We start from the raw sequence: 18,084 nt of genomic DNA on the forward strand, positions 1-18,084 counted from the left end.
CACCCATTGAATGAGCAGAGGTTTTGTTGCTTGGTAACAATGGAAACCACCTCACAATGAAATGTCTCCTGGTTGGAAACATGGTTCATGCGTACCAGAATAATCCAGTCCTTCAAGTGGGCACACATGGCAACTTGAAATGGCAGTACCAGTTACTTATTCATCTAGTAGAGGCAAAATCAAAAAGTTTTCAGTCTTACTAAGAATTATATGGTGTTTTCATTGAAATATTTTAAAATAAACTACTCTCTATCTAGTTAAAATCTACCAAACACACTTGGAATAAGTAAATCACATTGACATCACAGTTTTGCCATTTGCTCTATCAGGCTGGCAAATCCATTAATGTCTCAGATCAAATATGCAGCACTCATTTCTGAACTCCAAGCTCGACTGTCTTCATTTAGCAATCTAAACAAAAGCGGTCTGATTTATAGACGCCCTCTCTGCATGAATTCAGTGCAATCTGCAAACCCTTGACATTTTTGAAAAATCAAACTATGTTTATTTGGACAGCCCAATTCACATTATGGGGCTTTCACTTTGTGCCCTTGCAAGGAAAAATTAGGGCACAGTGTCTGATCATTCCCTCATTTATGTTAGTCTCACACAGATGTATCTTCCCTGAATTCCTAACTTGCTCTTGATTAACACAAAATCAGAAATTGGCACAACATGTATTACAGTACTGGTTTATAGTAATAAAAAGTTGTGTTCCATAGGGCAGAACCATGGTGATTTTTCTCTGGAGCAGTTTGCGGATGGACCAGAAAATAAATAAATAAATCAAGCTTCCTTCTTTATTAAGACAGCTTTCATCTATAAGTCACAAGAACTAAAATGGGTAAAAAATGACAGCTGAGAACACAATATATGCAGTACCGGCATTGTAAGGCTAAGCAAACACTATGAAAACACATAACTCTTTGTCTGAAACAACATGTGTCCACTTGCTATCATACTTGTAACATTCAAATTAGTGAAAAGATACTTCCAAATTTGACTTCTGCCTGTAACCATTTAAAATGCCATACTGCAGTCTATATTCACTGACACACAGTAGTCTCCGTACCAAACATATTCAGTTTTACACTAGACACTGTAATATCCAGTGTTGCAGAAGAACCTTTTCAGCTACTGCTTACCTTCTCCTGGAAAGCTTTACAAAGAGGAGAGGTAAAGACATGGGAGCCAGCCAAGGCATAAGATGGAAGACATTCCAAACTCATGTTTTGTTGCATTCATTTTGCAGAATGAAATGCAACTAAAGCTTTATCTCAGATTTCACTGACAGAGATTGTGTCCAGATTATCTTGGGAAACAAATTCGCCACGTAAGGCTGAATTATTTCTACTGTCAATTTTCAGAAATTATCTGTGCTTTAAGGAAGACCTTTGATGAGCTGGTCATATGTCTGAGCTAGTCCTCTTTACTAGATGTCTGCCTTTTACTTTGTTTCTGGATTCCTGTGGAGCAGCCTTTTTGGTTCTCTGATGCAAACAGCTATTTTTCTTCTCTGGCACAGTACCAACATACCACCCTTTCCAATACAGTGAAATTTTCTTGCCAGAGTTTATTTGCTTCCCCAGTAATTCATTTTTCCCTCCTCCATTCTTTCAGAACATCCCTTCTCTAACCTACTACAAATTAAATATTCCTATGCCACAGAAACATGCAAATGTCCTGAGATTCCAGACACTTTCCTAATTGCCTTTTTGTAGCAGCGCACTGAAGACTGAGCGGCACAGATGTAACCTAGATCAGCACAACTCTTTGGTTTTGCATTGGAAACTTCCTTGCTTATTTTATTTTTTTTTAGGAAGAACTGCAGTGAGCACGAAGCCAGTTCACTGTACCTTTGGCCACCCCAGGTGCAGTGTGCACCACCGCAGGCCTGGCTGTTTCAAAGGAGCAGCCACTGCACGCCAGGCGCGGGCGTGCTGGTGCGTTAATGAATTGGGATTAATTATGTATAACCCGGCAGCTGGACGATTTGAGGATGGAGCTGCCGCGGCGGCAGATGTTTCCCTGGGGTTTGAGGATGTGAAAGCCTTTACCCTCCCCCCCCCACCACTCCCCCCCCCCCCTCCGCCCACCGTCCCCTCTTTCGCCAGAGACTCAAGTGCAGAGCTTGGCACTGCGGCTGGGAAAGCCCCGCCGCTGATTTCTCCGCGGCAGGTGACGGCAGAGAAGGCCAGAGGGCGGCAAAGCCACCACCACTCCGCCGCTCGCCCTCACCGCCCGCACTCCCCGCCTCCCCTCGCCTCATAGCGCCGCTCCCGCCCCGCGCTCTCCCCCCCTTCCTTCCCTCCCCCGCCCCCGCCGGCCGTTGGCGGCGGGTAACGGCTGCCGCGCGCCCGAGCGGTCGGCAGAGACGCTGGCGGCCTTTGGGCGATGTGGCGTGGGGCGCGCGGAGGGGCGCGGGGCTGCCGCCGGGCAACGGCCGCCGCCGGCCGCCTCACGGCCCGCCTCCTCCTCCTCCAACTCTTTCTGCTGCTGTTGCTGCAGGCACCCGCCGCAGGTAGCATCCCGGGTGGTGGGATGGCGCCGCCCGGTGGCCGTCGCCGGGGGCTCGCTCGCCTCAGGCCGGCGACTCGCTCGCCTCAGGCCGGCGACAGCCGGGGCCTCGGGCGCGTGCTGGGACGGCGGCGTCGAGCCACCACAGGGTGCCCCTTCCGCGCAGGGCCTGGAGGGGCAGCTCGGGGAAGGCGGTGGTGGCGGCGCCGAGACCTCGCTGTCTGCCGTCCCTGCTCAGCCTGGAGCATCGGGTGTGAATTCTACAGGTTTTTCCCAAGTTCACGTCCTGCCTCTGCCTCTGTCCTTACCCTCATGTATTTATTTACTCCATTCTCCAAAAGCAGATGCATGTGGTTCAGTATCTGTGACCCCCTTTGCAGCCTGGTAGTTCTACGTGTGTGTTGCTGCCCGGGGCGTGCTGTTCCATAATACAGGGGCTGTGCCCTTGAACATCCAGCTTTCTCCTGTGGGTTTTGTTTTACACCTGCCAGTGCTTTTCCCATCAACACCCGCCATATCAACCAAGATTAAACTTCCTTCCCACATGTGGAGGTGGATGCAGGAAAGCTAAAGGATTATCTAAGTTACCTTCTTTTTTCCTCAAAGATGAACAGTGAGTGCTGGGGAGACAGGTGTTTCTCCTTCCTATGTAGTAAAGAAGCTGCATGCCTGAGGGATGTGAACACCACAGGTGTGTTGCACAGGCAGCGAGTAGCTGGTAACGTTGGTGCTCAGCTAAAAGAGCTGCATCACTTTGTTGAAGGCTCTGAGGTACAGAAATAGTTATGTGGTAGGATACAAAGACTACATTTTTGGTGCACTAGTGCTGATCTTGTGTCCACTGTGTGCAATATTTCAGTAGACGTTCACTGATGCATTGCTGCCATAGTATTTCTTCCATCTTGGGTTTTAGTAGGCATAATAGACATTGTCAATTTCAAAAAAAAAAAAAGATTTATTTCAATTACATTGCACTGGGGAATTAATTATATAGTCTGAGTTTAGATTGGTGTAAAGAATATGAACCTTTTTCTTTAAAGATTTTTCTTTGGTTCTGTTTTTTGTTTACTAATGCTAACAGTTTTGGCTTATGTGATTTTCCTTTAGTGAATAGTTAAACTCTTTGAGGACAATATGGAACGTTTCTTAAAATTTCTTAATTACATTTGACTTTTCTGAGCCATCTGAAGGGAGTTTCCATCTTACTGAAAAAATACAACATTTTAACTTTAGCTTGCTACACAGTAAGGCAAAAGTCTCCTTTTAAACTAAATTTATGAAATGTGTCAGTGGTGTAATTGCCACAGGAAATATGAAGGCCTAATTGAAAAACATAATATAGTTGATGTGTATTTCAGGCTTTTCTTTTTTTTTGTAAGGGTTAAATGTAACTGAGACAGATTAGAACTTTCATATGACTAGTAATAGAAATGTTAATATTTCTGCACAGCACTTACCCTCAATAGGCAGCTTAGAAATGCCAGCCGTAATTAAAATACTTGGATATAGGAAAAGACTTGACTGTTAGTATGATTGAGCAAAAATAACTTAAGTAAGTACCATTGCTATTTATATACTCTTTTGGTGCAGAAATATCTTTACAAAAATAATCTCAAAACATAATTACTTTGAAAAAACTTTCAGCATTTACCATAACTTAAATAAACCTTTTCCCATCACTTCATAGAATTTCTTCATAGAAGCAATTTCAAATGAATTGAAACTATGCCAGTTGAACATTCTAGTAATACAGTATTTTATTAATCAATAAATTTATTGATTAATTATTTAAGGCTCATTTTAAACTCTGTTCTGCCACGGCAATTTTCAGACCAAATTTAATTTTCTGATTACTTATTTTGAAGATGATTAGTTTTGCAATGGCAATGTTCATTTTAAGACTAAAAGATTCAGAATAAAATATTTTATGACATAGCAGAATGTAGTTGATGTGAATGGTGTTCCCTTTCAACTCAACGGGCATAGGGATAAATGCTGGTTCAGTCAGTATTAACCTACCTGGATTCCTCCTTTGGGCAGGGAGTGGGAAGGGATCCCTCTTTACCTAGTGCTGTTGTAACTTCCTTGGATCAGGGAGGAGCAGGAGGGGTTGTTTGTCTGTGCAGGTACAACCCACTCGCTACTTCTGATCTGGAATTGAGACTCTTCCCCCCCTATAGGAAACACCTGAGCTGGATTTATCTCTTAGTGTTAGGGTAGAATTTACACATCTCCCAAGTAGATTTTAAATGCATCAAATAGGGTGTTAGCATTGTATTTAATTCTCTGCAGAATCTTTGGCCTGTTTCAATGGCAAAAATTAGTGTAAAGCTGTTGAATTTAACTTCAGCAGATTTTATTGTCAACCAATGAATCCTCAAGTAACATAAATACTTTGTATGGCAAATGTACCCTTGAATTCCAGTCTTTGGGAATGGCTCTTTAGGCAGTTGGGAATTCTGAATCACCTGGGACTGAGGGGTGAATTACCCCAAACTTCCATGTGTCTGATAGTGATGTAAAACTATTCTTCTTCACCTGTGTTCTTCTGCAAAAGGAACTGTTGCTCACACATTGCATTGTGTCTGTAAGAAGTACAAGACAATGAGAAATCAGACCCTATAGATTTCTAGTGCATTGGTCTGCTTAAAAACCTGATTTGGGAATTCATTCAGAAATCTCATTTATTTTTCTCAAAAAGGATTGAAACTTAACTTTTTCTACTGTTTGGTAAGTGCAGGTTCAAATTGAAGGGATGGAATAATATATTAAATTACTTTAAAATGCATTTTAAGCAGTTCCCTTGTCCTTTTTTGTTGTTGTTTTTCTTGTGCTTTCTCTGACTTAATGACCTCCTGATATTTTCATTTGATAAAAAGTGTCCTTTTAACCTAATCACATGCGCTCTTAAAGGAGAGTGAGAATGGGAAGATGGTTTGTGCTAGAGACTGCTGCAGAAGTGCCATTTAAATTCCAGGTGATCAGGAGAACAGCAAAGGAATTCAATTAGGAAACCTGAAAATAGCTTGAAAAAAATTTAAAAGGCAGTCTAGAGAGCAAGGGAAAGAATGTATGAGAGTTGGGATTCATATGGAGACAGAAACATTTACTGACTAAAATGTCTTCTATGCACATTAAATGTATATACACATGAAAGAGCACTTAACCTGATTTTCTCAAAATCTAGCATGCAATGTCATTGAAGATTCCAGAAAAGTAATTTCTGTAATTCCAGTCCGTATAATTTACATTATATTCTTCCAGTAACTATGGTGCTTCCACTTGTTCTAGTTCTTTTTAAATAAATAGTTCAAGAGCTCCATCTTTGGGTTTAAATTATTATTGTAAAAATATATTACTTTCTTTCTACATTGATTAAGTAGTGCCTGAACATCCCACAAAGTCGTGTATATCTATCTGCTCATACCTATGAGCTCATACCATGTATGTCTGCTCATACCTCAGACCGCCTAACTTTTTAAATGCATTTGTTCGGTTGCCTTTTCATAAACTTGGAGTACTTCCCTTTTCAGTTTTTCCTTACTTGCCCAAATTAGTATACTTCTATTAAAATCAAAGCATATGCTGATTTTTGTCAATAGAGAATCTGATCATGTTCTTTTTGGGAGCTGAATTTTAGTGATCAATTGGCTTTGTTTCTGCCAGTGCAACAGAATTGTAAAAGACTCAAGAGAAATATTCCAGTGAGAAAGTTTTAATCCATTTTGTTTTTCAATAAAAACTGTCCAGTCTTTCTAAGAAGTCTTTGGGGAAAATGAAGTTATTTGAAAAATTTTGCTTCTCAAAGTTGTGGAAGTGGTACATAGTGAAGCGATACTACAAGGTAAATTAAACTGTTAATCACAGAAATCCGTCATATAGGAGACTATTTTTATTATCTTCTCTCATTTTTGAATTGATGATTTCCCATTATTACTTAAGATAGATCAAAACAAAGCTGATACTCGACCCCATCTCTCTCATTGCTCCAAACACATGCCTTAACCTATTACCAGTTTACCAGAGTATTTACTGTTGCTTTTAGTTTTTTAATATTGAACCTAAGTTAGCAACAAGCACTGATCTGGTGCCACATAATTATTTAGCCCATCTTTATAAAATAACTGCTACTAAATATATGTTCGATATCTTATTACTCTCTTTAGTATTCAAGGTTTTTTATGCCTTTGTTATTTACTTTCTTTCCCAGATTCCCTAAAAGAATTAGAAATCACAAGCATACCTTAACTCGCAGCAGCCCACATTATTTCCAAGCAGGAGGTGGAGACAAAGAACACAAAATACTGAGAGGTCTAATAGCCATTATCTTTCTGCTGGCATCAGTTCTGTATCTCTGGAAACTCTGTAAAAGAAACTCAGATCTGACTTGTACTAGAATGTCCACCTAAAAGATACTTCAGTTTTCTTTCAGAAGCCTTGTATGTCTTGCAAAGCTTTGCAATCTTTTATGACCTTGGTTTTAATTTCTGTTTAAAATAGAACAAATGCAAATTAAAATCGCCATAAAATACCTTCTGTTTCATCTCATGGGGAAATTAAGAAAATCACAATAATGGCAGAACCCAAATTTATTACTTCATTAATGGTCAGTATACACACTGATTGGCATCCTGACTGAGTGTATCAAAACAATGCAGCTACATTTTTTCTGCAATTTTTGGACAGTGCCTATCCTCATTATCCCCATTTTGGACAGTCTTAATTTAAAATGTGACAGTTATTTTGTAAAACATGAATATATTTAAAATTAAATCGAAACTGAATTGCTGTTTAGAATAAGGATGCTTTTTCTGTATCGGGCCTTTGTCATTGTTTTTTGTTGCCTTAGTGAGAGTTGTGCATTGTATAAGACATTAGGCAAGTATAAACTTAATATTCATTGAAGAACAAGTCTATTAAAGGGTGTAGATTAACTTAAAGTTTTCTGCTTGCTTTTTCAGATAAATTAAATAGTTGAATTAATACCATTGTTTTATCTTTTGACAGCTCAGCCCTCAAAGAGATTTTTAAGAAGTGCAGTGCCAAGAGAAAGTAGCTTAAAAATAGTGGGATCTGTTGTATTTCCAGGTATTTCTCTTTAAACATAATGTAATAAATTTTAGTGAAAATATTGTTTTTACCAAGAAAAGGCTCTTCTTTATCATATCCCTTATTGTTGAATTGTTTTAAATTAATTGTTTAATTAATTACAATTATGAACTGACTTATGTATACTTAATAGGCTATCTGGCAGCATATTTTTCTGTCACTGGAATTTATTTTTCATGGGTTTTTTTTATTCTTACTCCTAATTTTTATGAATCCAAGATAATTATTTTCTGTAATCGTTATAAAAATAAAAACGTTCAGTGTACTTTTCCACCTGGCTCTAGGACTCTTGCTCCGAAATACTGCTTTCTTGCACTGTAGGTATTCTAATTTCATTTCACTTATTATGTACACAGAACCTGAGACATGAAGTTTATATTATATTCTACAATAAAAAATAAGAAAAGTTAAGAATTAATTGCTTTCTAAGTTAAATCCATGTAACTCCACAACACAATATTACCAATTCAAAATAATTATTGGAAAATCTGAAAATGAAATTAAAGACCAGGCTATTCCTCGTTGCCATGTATGTATTCATATTGCTTTTTCTCTAAATGCACATTGCCAGCTTGGTGCTTACTCTTCCCCATAGTTTACTCCATGTCTGTTTTCCAGTTACTGCTTTACTAGTAGCGTAACTAGAAGTGATACTTCTGTTGTTTGGGGGAATGTAAAAGACAACATTTTTTGACCTATTTTTTGGTACAGATTCTTAGTCATATGAATTTTTGTCCAAAGGTGAAAAAATTCCGAGAAATCGTTTCAATTCACTTGTTTTAAAACAATTTATTTTTAAAGGTTTCTCTTAGGTGTTTAACTTAATGATATTATTTAGCATTAATGTTAAATAATGGCTCTGAATGGTCAAAAGGTTCCTCATATTAGTGTACTTTTTCTCTTTTCTGATTCTGACTGATGTCTGTAAACAGGGCTACTACTTGAATGGCACAGGACAATTTGAAAGTTAGAAGGCAAGATTAAAATGTTTTATCCCAACTCTGTTTCTAAACAATTTAGTATTAATAAAGACTGCTTCCACCTTCTCTGGAACAGACCATTGTGAGTATACTAGACTTGGCTGCAGTGTTCTTTTGAGATGCTGGCCAACCTCTCTATTTTGTGTTTTTTTTCCACCAAAATCTGGTTAAATGCAATACTACGCTATTGAAATCCTGCACTTTTAAAATACCTGACATAAATGTTCTTTTTTGGATCACTATCTAAGGTAAATATTTTTGTAGTAGAGAGAATATGAACAAATAAGAAAAATAGCAAAGTACTTTAATTAAAGAGCAAGACTTTATTTTGGAAGCAAGAAGAATAAGGTTATACCTGGTAGATATGTTTTAGCCATTATTTCCTATCATATGCCCTTCTGTTATCTTATTCCTATGATACATGTTTACAAAACCATCATGGAAATTTACAGCAGTGGGACAGAATTTACATCTTGGCAGGTTATGATAATGACACTATAATTTTGTTACTTTTTATTATGGATATGCAATTTTTGCTAAACATTGCTATAAGACCAAATAAAGCGACCTTGAGGAAATAAAAAACAAAATGAGAAGTGGAAGAGGTATGTATTGTATACAGTTTTGCCCCATTAGACTATTACTAAAGCCAGTTGGTTAGTACATTTTGAGAAAAAGCATTAAGGATTTGAATGGAAAAAGACTAATCATGTTGGCAGTTGCATTAACATGTAGAATTCATACTAATTTTCATGCTTTGGGATTAAAAATTGGAACACCACTTGTTAATGACATTTATTTACATGTTATACTCTTTTACAATTGAAAGTATATACTTCGCAGTTTTCTGTGATATAAGCTACTGTAAAAAAATTATTATTAGCTGGGATGGACATACTTCCTGATCTTAAGACTATCAAAATTCTGAAGTTGTTCTTATTTATATCTAAGTATATTGTAATGTGAATGTAATGTTTTTTAATGAATGTAATGTTTTTTAATGAAACAATCATACTTGGAGAGGGGAGAAGACTGTGGTGGTATTATTGCCAGTTTCCATAATGGAAAAGTTTTTCTGAGCATTAATCCCTTCCTGCAACAAATACTTAAAGTTTTCCACTTGCAGGAAATCTGAAATAGTCAATGGTAAGATAACATATATGGTAATTTTCTTATTTGATTCAGTTTTAGTTATTAGTCAAGTTCTCCAAATCACAAATGTAGTAGCTATAATGTTTTATACTAATTGTAGCTTTTCAGTGGCATTAGGGTAGCCTGGTACAGAGCATGGTTCAAGTTGAGATTTTACTCGAGCACGAATATCTATCATCCCATGCTTCTGAAGAGAACAGAGGGAAGGGAAATAAAACAAATTGTACACATTGAAATCCTGCGTATTATGGAAGCGATTATGACTACACTAATCATAGTTTTTAGAAACAACTGAAGATCTAGAAGCACCTGTGTGCTACAGATTACATACAAGGCATGCACACTTGCTTTACCATGGGAAAAGACTAAGTAAATCCTTATCTTAGTTTGCTTCCTATCTCATTATATTTGAATTAAACAATAGGCAGCTCACCATTCAGTGAGCTAACCAGCCCTTTTTTAAGCAAATACATAGTGCAATGGTAAAAGGGGGTTGCTAATAGGATGGAAACGGCAAGCTTTCAAGTCTGAGTATTGTGGATTAACATACTGCAGCTTCACTTTCTCCATGTGTGTGTTGGACACCAGTTGAGACCGAATGCTGCAGAAGCCCATTCTTGGGAGAACGTACTAAGCAGATAAGCGTAGAACTACAAAGAATTATCGTAATTTTATTTTTCAGAGAAAACAAACCTTCTCTCTATTTTGTATTTCATTTTGATGGTAGAGATAACAGAACGAGTCCCCGAATTAGAACTCTATTCAAGATCATTGTCTTGAAATTTATATAGCTCACTGTTAGGGTAGCACTGTTAGATAGTTGATGCTAATGATAAATTATTTTTCAGTCAAAGTTTATGTCAAGCTGAATCACAACAGTCCACGTATTTTATGTCTTACAAATCGTCTGCGAAACTTAGAACTCATTGATCCAAAATTTCATTGGACTGGACCAGGAGGTGGTCTTTCTTCAGGTAAGGATTTATTTTCTTAAATGTCCCCTGGCATCCTCTCCCCTTCCTCCCGCTCCCTCCCCAAAGCAGCATGATGATTATAAAAGTGGAGAAGTAGCTAAGGATACTTTGCAAGTGTTTGTATGTATATCGTTAAATTAACTTTCACTTTTCAGAAAGAAAGGGGTGAGATAACCAAACTAAAAGACATTTTCAGATCTTTGTAAAAACTGGTGCGATCTCTAAAGAGTACTACACAGAGCGGGGCAAGTTGCATGCAACAGAGGTTGGGGATGACATTCTTTGCTGCACTGGCAGCTGGGAGTGTTCTGCAAGAACAGAATAATAGGATGACGGGCAGTGTGATCTAGCCTAACTGCCTGGTCAATGACAGGCTATCTACAGCTATGAAGTTGCTCAGGGCCTTGACCACTTGAGTTTGGGGAATCTCTGTCCCTGGAGATTTTCTGCCTTTTCTGTGCAACCTGTTCTTTTTTTCTTATTTTCAATCACAATTTCCTTTATTGCAACTTGTCGTTGTTGCTGGTTGTTGTTTTCTCTTAAAAAGTATGGATTATTCTTCCCTGTATCTCCTCTTAGGTAGTGAAGGGCTGCAATTCCCTCCTTAGACTTCTCTAGGATAAAAATCCCAGTTTCTTCTACCTCTTGTCCTATGCTCCAACTCTCTAATGATCTCAGAAACCTTCTTTTTGACTTGCTACAATTTGTTAGTATCTGTCTTGTACTGAGGTATCAGAACTGGACACAGTGTTCCACAGTGCCCAAATGAGTGCAGAGTAGGGAGAGAATAATCACTTCTTTTGACCTGCTGGGTATACTGTTGCTAATGCAGCGCAGTATGCACTTAGCCTTCACTGCTGCAAAACTGTGTTTCTGATTTGTGTTCAGTTTAAAATCCACCAAGACTCCCACGTAGTTTTTTGCAGGGCTGCTCCCGAGTCATCTGGTCCCCATCTGTATACGTTGCTGCTCTTATTCTGTCTCAGGAGCAGGACTTTGCATTTATCACTATTGAACTTCATGAGGTTTCTGGCAGACCGTCTCTCTAGTCGTGCAAGGTACCATTGAATGGAGCAATGTCCTGTAGTGTATCAGCCACTCTTTTGCATACTAGACAAGAAGGCATTCAGTTCTGTGGTATAGGCCACTGGTAATGATGTTAAGAAGTTCTGGTGCCTTTATCAGCCCTGAGGAAAGGCCTTCATAACTGGCTGCTAGGTAGACCAATCTTCAAAACGATGATGCAGACAGTTTTTCATCCATCTTGTATTCCACTCATCTAGTTCATATGTCCATAGTTGGCTACAAAGATGTGATAGAGAACCATACTGAAATCCTGGCTAAAGGCTTTCAGTGTATATGATATCTGCTGCGTTTCCCTCATCCTCAGAGGTAGTAATTTAATTCCAGAAGATACTCAGGCTGGTCCACCATGATTTGCCAATGGCAAATTGATACTGCCTTTTCTCAATCATCGTCTTGTCATTCATGTGTCTGGAAATGACTTCCAGCAGTTCTATCGTCTTTGCAGGGCCTGGGGTGAGGGTGGCTTACCTGTGATTCCCTGGCTCTTCTTCCTTGCCTATTTTTATGATGGATGTATTTTTTTGGTCTTTCTGGTCATTGGGGGCCTCATCACTATCAAAATAGAAAACAATCATTAATTAGTCAACTCCCTCAGCATCCTCAGATATATCTCATTCTGGTCTATAAACTTGTATATGTCCAACTCACAAGTAAGCCAGTCCCTAGCACCACACTTCTCTCTCCCTGTAGCATTCCCCTAAACTCTGGCAGAGCCTGGGGCAAGGCTGGAAAGCAGGGCTTGCTAGGAATGAGTGAAACAAAGGAAGCATTGTGTACCTCAGTGTTTTCCATGTCTTTGTCACTAGGGCATTCATCCCCATTCAGCCTTGCGCCAGCATTTTATTGCTCTTCCTTTATTGCGTCTTTTTCTGTTGGCCCTTCACATCCTTTGCCAATGTCAATTTCTGGTTAATCTGCTCATATAAAATTTAAACATAGGTTTTTGCAAAGATGTCTCTAATGAAATCATTGTACTAATCTGCTAGTATGTCATGAAAACCCCAGAAAACTGTTTGTGTGTGGAGTATTTTGGGCTACTTATACATATGTTATTTTTCTCACATAATAGGGATGGCTTAGAGATTGTGACCGGCTCATCAGCAGTATCTTTCCAAGTCTGAGCAGGGAATCTGAGTTTTCTTTTTTTGTTTCCTCCCACATATATCTCATTTACCCTTTAGTGCAATTTAATTTTTTAAAAAATACAATAAACATTATGATGAATTTATAAACTTGTTTAATCTCTTATTTTAGTTTACAATTTAGGTTACGAACCATTCATCCTTTTACAACGGCAGTCTTTTCAAATCCTATTTGCTTTCTTCTTAGTCTATACTAATGTCTATCAGAACTCTGTCATTGGTCTTATATTTTCCTGTTATGCAATCTGAAATATCGTTTACACCATAGCGATACTTCGTTCTACATGCTAACCTTCATAGTAGAGCATTTCACATTAATATGATATCTAACACGGTACTGTTGTTTTGCTCTGACAAAATTGCTTCTGCCCTCAGAAACAATTTTTAGCATTGTTTTCCTCAAAATGGTATAGGTAGTTTTGCTTATACTTAAAGCTGTGGGCTGTGTCATTTTACATGAAACTGCTAATCTCCCTTGGGATGGGTATTTCATGGTTAGCTGAGTATCCTGCATTGTAACTGATATATTTTGATGCCCAGCCTGTGACGCATGACAGACAGTGTATATTATCATGTGTTTAAGTACTTAGCTTAATCTGATCAGACAGAAGATAACCTCCTGATTCACAGTTAACAAAAATTGTCTGTTTCACTACTGTGGTGTCTGTTTACTCAAACTGCAGTTTTAACACTGTAGAACAGAAAACCATGGAGACCTCAGACTTCTTCCACTCGACAGGTTTAAATCTCTTCAGGCAGATTGCCTCAGTAGTGTCCCAAGTTGCTCTGTCAACCTTGGTTCACTAGCAAAAAAGCTATGGTGGCAGGGGTTCTTGGCTCTGCAGCAACTTCAGGTGTACAAGAATCAGCAGCAGGTGGGCAAAAAACATTTCAGTGAGAGAAGAAAACTTGTGTTGTCCTGACATAACTTTCTATAGGGATGAGAGGTTTTAGAAAAATGATTTAAAAAAAGCAGTAATGAGAGGACTTCAGCTTCAGCCACCACAATTTTGGGTAAATATACTTTGGCTCCTAGGGCTGTTGTCACATTCTTTTTTTTTTTTCTCAGAGAATATAAAGTATAAAAAGACAAAAAGCTGTTGAAAGTTTATAGCTTATGAAATGTTTGCTGTGTAAAAAATTTGATCACTTGGCCTCCTTTTAGAACAGGTGTAATCCTCTCTAAGTGGTAAAGATTATCTGGGTTTGGTGTGACTATTTAGTCTTCTAATATCTATCATAGTGAATCTCCATAACAGTGGAAAATTAGGATTCATAAACCTTGCTTGATACACTATTTCATACTTTTTGACTGTGGTTGTAGGGAAGGGAAGAAAAGAATCCTTTCAGTGGAAATGTAGAATTGTGAATTGAAATTTAGGAAAGACTGCCAAAATACTGTTTTTTGCAACACTTCAAAAATTCTTTAAGCAAAAAATCTGCAGGAGGTGAACCTATTTTTCATTGTACTATCTGTCACAGTTAGAAAAATCAGTGTCTTTCAGGCATGCCAGCCTTTGACACACACCCTAAGGAGGTGTTTTCTGCCCCAAAAGTCTGTCTAGCTATATACATCAAATATCATGACTACATTAAAAGCTCACAAAGAGCAGTAAATAGTTTTCTTTGTGTAGCCATTAAAAAAGTTCTGTTTTTTGAACAAGCAGCTTTGTTCACACAAAGTTCCAGTCCACTTATGTGCGGTTGAAATAGTGATAAAAAATTAAATACTGCACGAAATGTAATATAAAATCATTACAACCTTAAAATTAGCAAGTAATTTTTCTTCACTTAGCATAGTGACTCTTTTGTATTAAGATCTGGAAATTGTACTTAAAGTTTTTAAACAGCTGTAGGGCTTGTTTAGAATAAGAGTTTTTCAAGATATACTTTAGGTGGAGGAAAAAACTTTAAAATAATTGCTTCTTATATTCTAGATTTTAAAGTTTTACTGCATAAAACATCATTTTTGATGGTGTTCTGAACAGCTAAATAGAACAGAAAAGAGAAAGCATTTCAATCTTTATTTCTGACTGCAAACATTGGAATAGGCCTGTTCTAGTTCAGTGAAAATAAACCTAGGGAAAGTTACTGCTTTTCATACACACTGCCACCCAGTATATGCAAAGAAGGAATATTTGTGTCAGAAGACTGTGACTATCCTTTCATAAGACTGAAAAAAACATGTACTATAGTTTTTTAAAACTAAGCAACTGACAAATTAAATACCTGCACTCAGCCTCTTGAATACAAGCCAAACCCCAGATGTTCTAAAACCTACTATTGGTATATCAGTTCTTCTGTGGAAAAGGAAGGAAAAAGAATCAGGAAAAAACATGAAGGTACTTTTAGCAGATGCGTGTATGTCTTTGTACTCTTGCTGATAACTGATACATGATTTAGACATGTTTCCTGAAGACTGTCAGTCCTGTCTGGACAACAAAACAGTATGTTTCATTCCTAACAAGCTTTTCAGGTGAACTCAAGTTTATTATATACTGTGTTAGTTTTTGATTCTCTACATGTATAATTCATCACTGAATGTACCTACTTGGACACAATTAAATATTGCATATTTCATTTTGGACATCCTCAGTAGTTTAATTTGAAGATTAGACTTTATGATCCAGATTGATAGCTGTTTCTAGATGTCTGAAAAATCTGTTTCTGAAAAACTCATTGGCCTGATTCTGCTGTCATTTACTTCTGCTCTTAATATATAATTTCAAAATACAGAAGTTGCTTGACCGTAAAACTGGTCTGAATAAGAGATGTGGTGGGAGGATGGGGAATAACTTCATTTTTTTTCACTGGAAGAAGAATCAATCTGTTGGTTTAAAGTTTAGTAAACAGGGAAAATAAATATAGAAACACTTAGTTTACCACAGTACGGGGACCGGTGCTGTTTAACATCTTTGTTGATGACATGGGCAGTGGGATTGAGTGCACCCTCAGCATGTTTGCTGATGACACCAAGATGTGTGGAGCAGTCGACACACTGGAGGGAAGGGATGCCATCCAGAGGGACCTGGACAGGCTTGAGAAGTGGGTCTGTGTAAACCTCATGAATTTCAACCAGGCCAAGTGCAAGGGCCTGCACCTGGGTCAGGGCAATCCCAATTACAAATACAGACTGGGCAGAGAATGGATTGACAGAAGCCCTAAGGAATACTTGGGGGTATTGGTTGATGAGGTGCTCAAAATGAGCCAGCAATGTGCGCTGGCAGCCCAGAAAGCCAACCATACCCTGGGCTGGATCAAAAGAAGCGTGGCCAACAGGTTGAGGGTGTTCATTCAGCTCTCGTGAGACCCCACCTGGAGTACTGTGTCCAGCTCTAGAGTCCGCACAATAAGAAAGGCAGGGACCTATTGGAGCGAGTCCAGAGGAGGGCCACGAAGATGATCAGAGGGCTGGAGCACCTCTCCTACGAGGACAGGCTGAGAAAGTTGGGGTTGTTCAGCCTAGAGAAGATAAGGCTCTGTGGAGACCTTTTAGCGGCCTTCCAGTACCTAAAGGGAGCCTACAGGAGAGATGGGGAGGGACTCTTTATCAGGGAGTGTGGCGATAGGTCGAGGGGTAATGGTTTTAAACTGAATGAGGGAAGATTTAGATTAGATATGAGAAAGAAATTCTTTATGGTGAGCGTGGTGAGGCACTGGAACAAGTTGCCCAGGGAAGTTGTGGATGCCCCATCCCTGGAGGTGTTCAAGGCCAGGTTGGATGGGGCTTTGAGCAACCTGGGCTAGTGGAAGGATTCTAAATATACACAGCTATGGAAAGTTAAAAAATTTAGTCTTCATAACATAATTCTCACAGGATTAGCTCTGGTTTACATCCTTCTAATTCTTGAGGATCCTGGGAAATGGTCTAGATTCCTCTGTTAGCAAGAATTAAAAAAGAACTTCTGCTCTATTTTAAATCATGCCAGTTTTCACTAACTGCAGGCAACCTCTGAACTTGATCACATTGCTTTTTGTCTATCATGCATGCAAAATGCCTCTTGTGTAATAGCGGATTATTAAATCGTATAATGTAATCGACATCCCAAAATGTCATGTGAAATCCTGCTCACCTCTCTTACTGGACCTCCTACAGAGGAATAGCATGGAAAAAAAATATTATATTTAAGAAAAGGGTGGATAGCTTAATCACTTTTAAAATTTCATTTTAAAATTAATAGATAATTAATAGATAATCTCATGGAGCAAGACATTTTAAGTGTGGTCTCTATGGGAAAAAATCCCCAAATCAACAACATAACATGCTCTTTGATTTCATGATCCAAAAGGAGATTCTTTTCACACAGACATACCATTAAAATAATTAATGTTTACTACGTAAAAATTCTGATCTTTTCTGGTATATGAAGCATTCCTTATTCAAGGTAGGATAAAATTCTATAATAAAGTCAGTGATGCAATCCGTCAGAAGAACAGTTTACCGTTTCTGCTGATGTACTTTCAAAATATATTTGTGACCAAATCTCTTCACTGGATTTCCAAGCTTTGTTTTTTGCAGACTTCTTGTCATCTTTGCAGTTCAGTAATCTGTTTTACAAATACAGCAAAGCTGTCTGTGATATATCTTAAAGGTGCTCCAGCTATCCAGGCAACTAATGGTGCTGTTGCTTTTGGCCAACACACAGGGCAGTTGCATATGCCAAAGGTCAGAAGTATAGTTTGTATATCTATGCTGTTTTTCTGACAATATTAATCTGAAAGCTATTCCAGCACACAGTGGCAAATGACATCCTAGTTCATAGACTTCGCATTCCGAGTAGTTCATCATCAGATTAAAAACCTCTTCATCATCCAAAAAATGAAAGACAGTGTGCCTTTAATGATAGAGTCTAAGCTGATATGGAATCCCAAACCATTCTTGTCAGAGAATTTGTATTTCCAATCTTTTTAATAGTACCCTTTTTATGAGCACTTGATTTTTTTTTTTTTAAACACAGTAATATATATGACAAAATTAATTAAAAGCTTAAATGGTTTCTTGAGGAACAAAGTTGTCCTACGCCCTCTTGCCAAGTATGCAAAAAGATGCACTTCAATCAGGCTATTTTTTTCCCAATATCTTTCTTAAAATCACATACCAGGAAAATCAGTGTGTGCCTATAG

At 38.3% G+C, this 18,084-nt stretch overlaps 1 protein-coding gene across 1 annotated transcript in view; it reads left to right on the top strand.

Moving 5' to 3' along the window:
- The first annotated feature begins 2,394 nt into the window (after window positions 1–2,394).
- The window catches only part of ZPBP (zona pellucida binding protein), a 29,346-nt gene continuing 13,656 nt past the window's right edge, over window positions 2,395–18,084 (top strand). Inside the window, exons 1-3 of the mRNA XM_074146804.1 lie at window positions 2,395–2,521; window positions 7,525–7,605; window positions 10,607–10,732. Coding sequence (XP_074002905.1) covers window positions 2,395–2,521; window positions 7,525–7,605; window positions 10,607–10,732 — 334 coding nt within the window. The remainder of the gene's footprint in view (window positions 2,522–7,524; window positions 7,606–10,606; window positions 10,733–18,084) is intronic.

The sequence above is a fragment of the Numenius arquata genome, chromosome 4 (genome assembly GCF_964106895.1).
Source record: "Numenius arquata chromosome 4, bNumArq3.hap1.1, whole genome shotgun sequence".
Lineage (NCBI taxonomy): Eukaryota > Metazoa > Chordata > Aves > Charadriiformes > Scolopacidae > Numenius > Numenius arquata.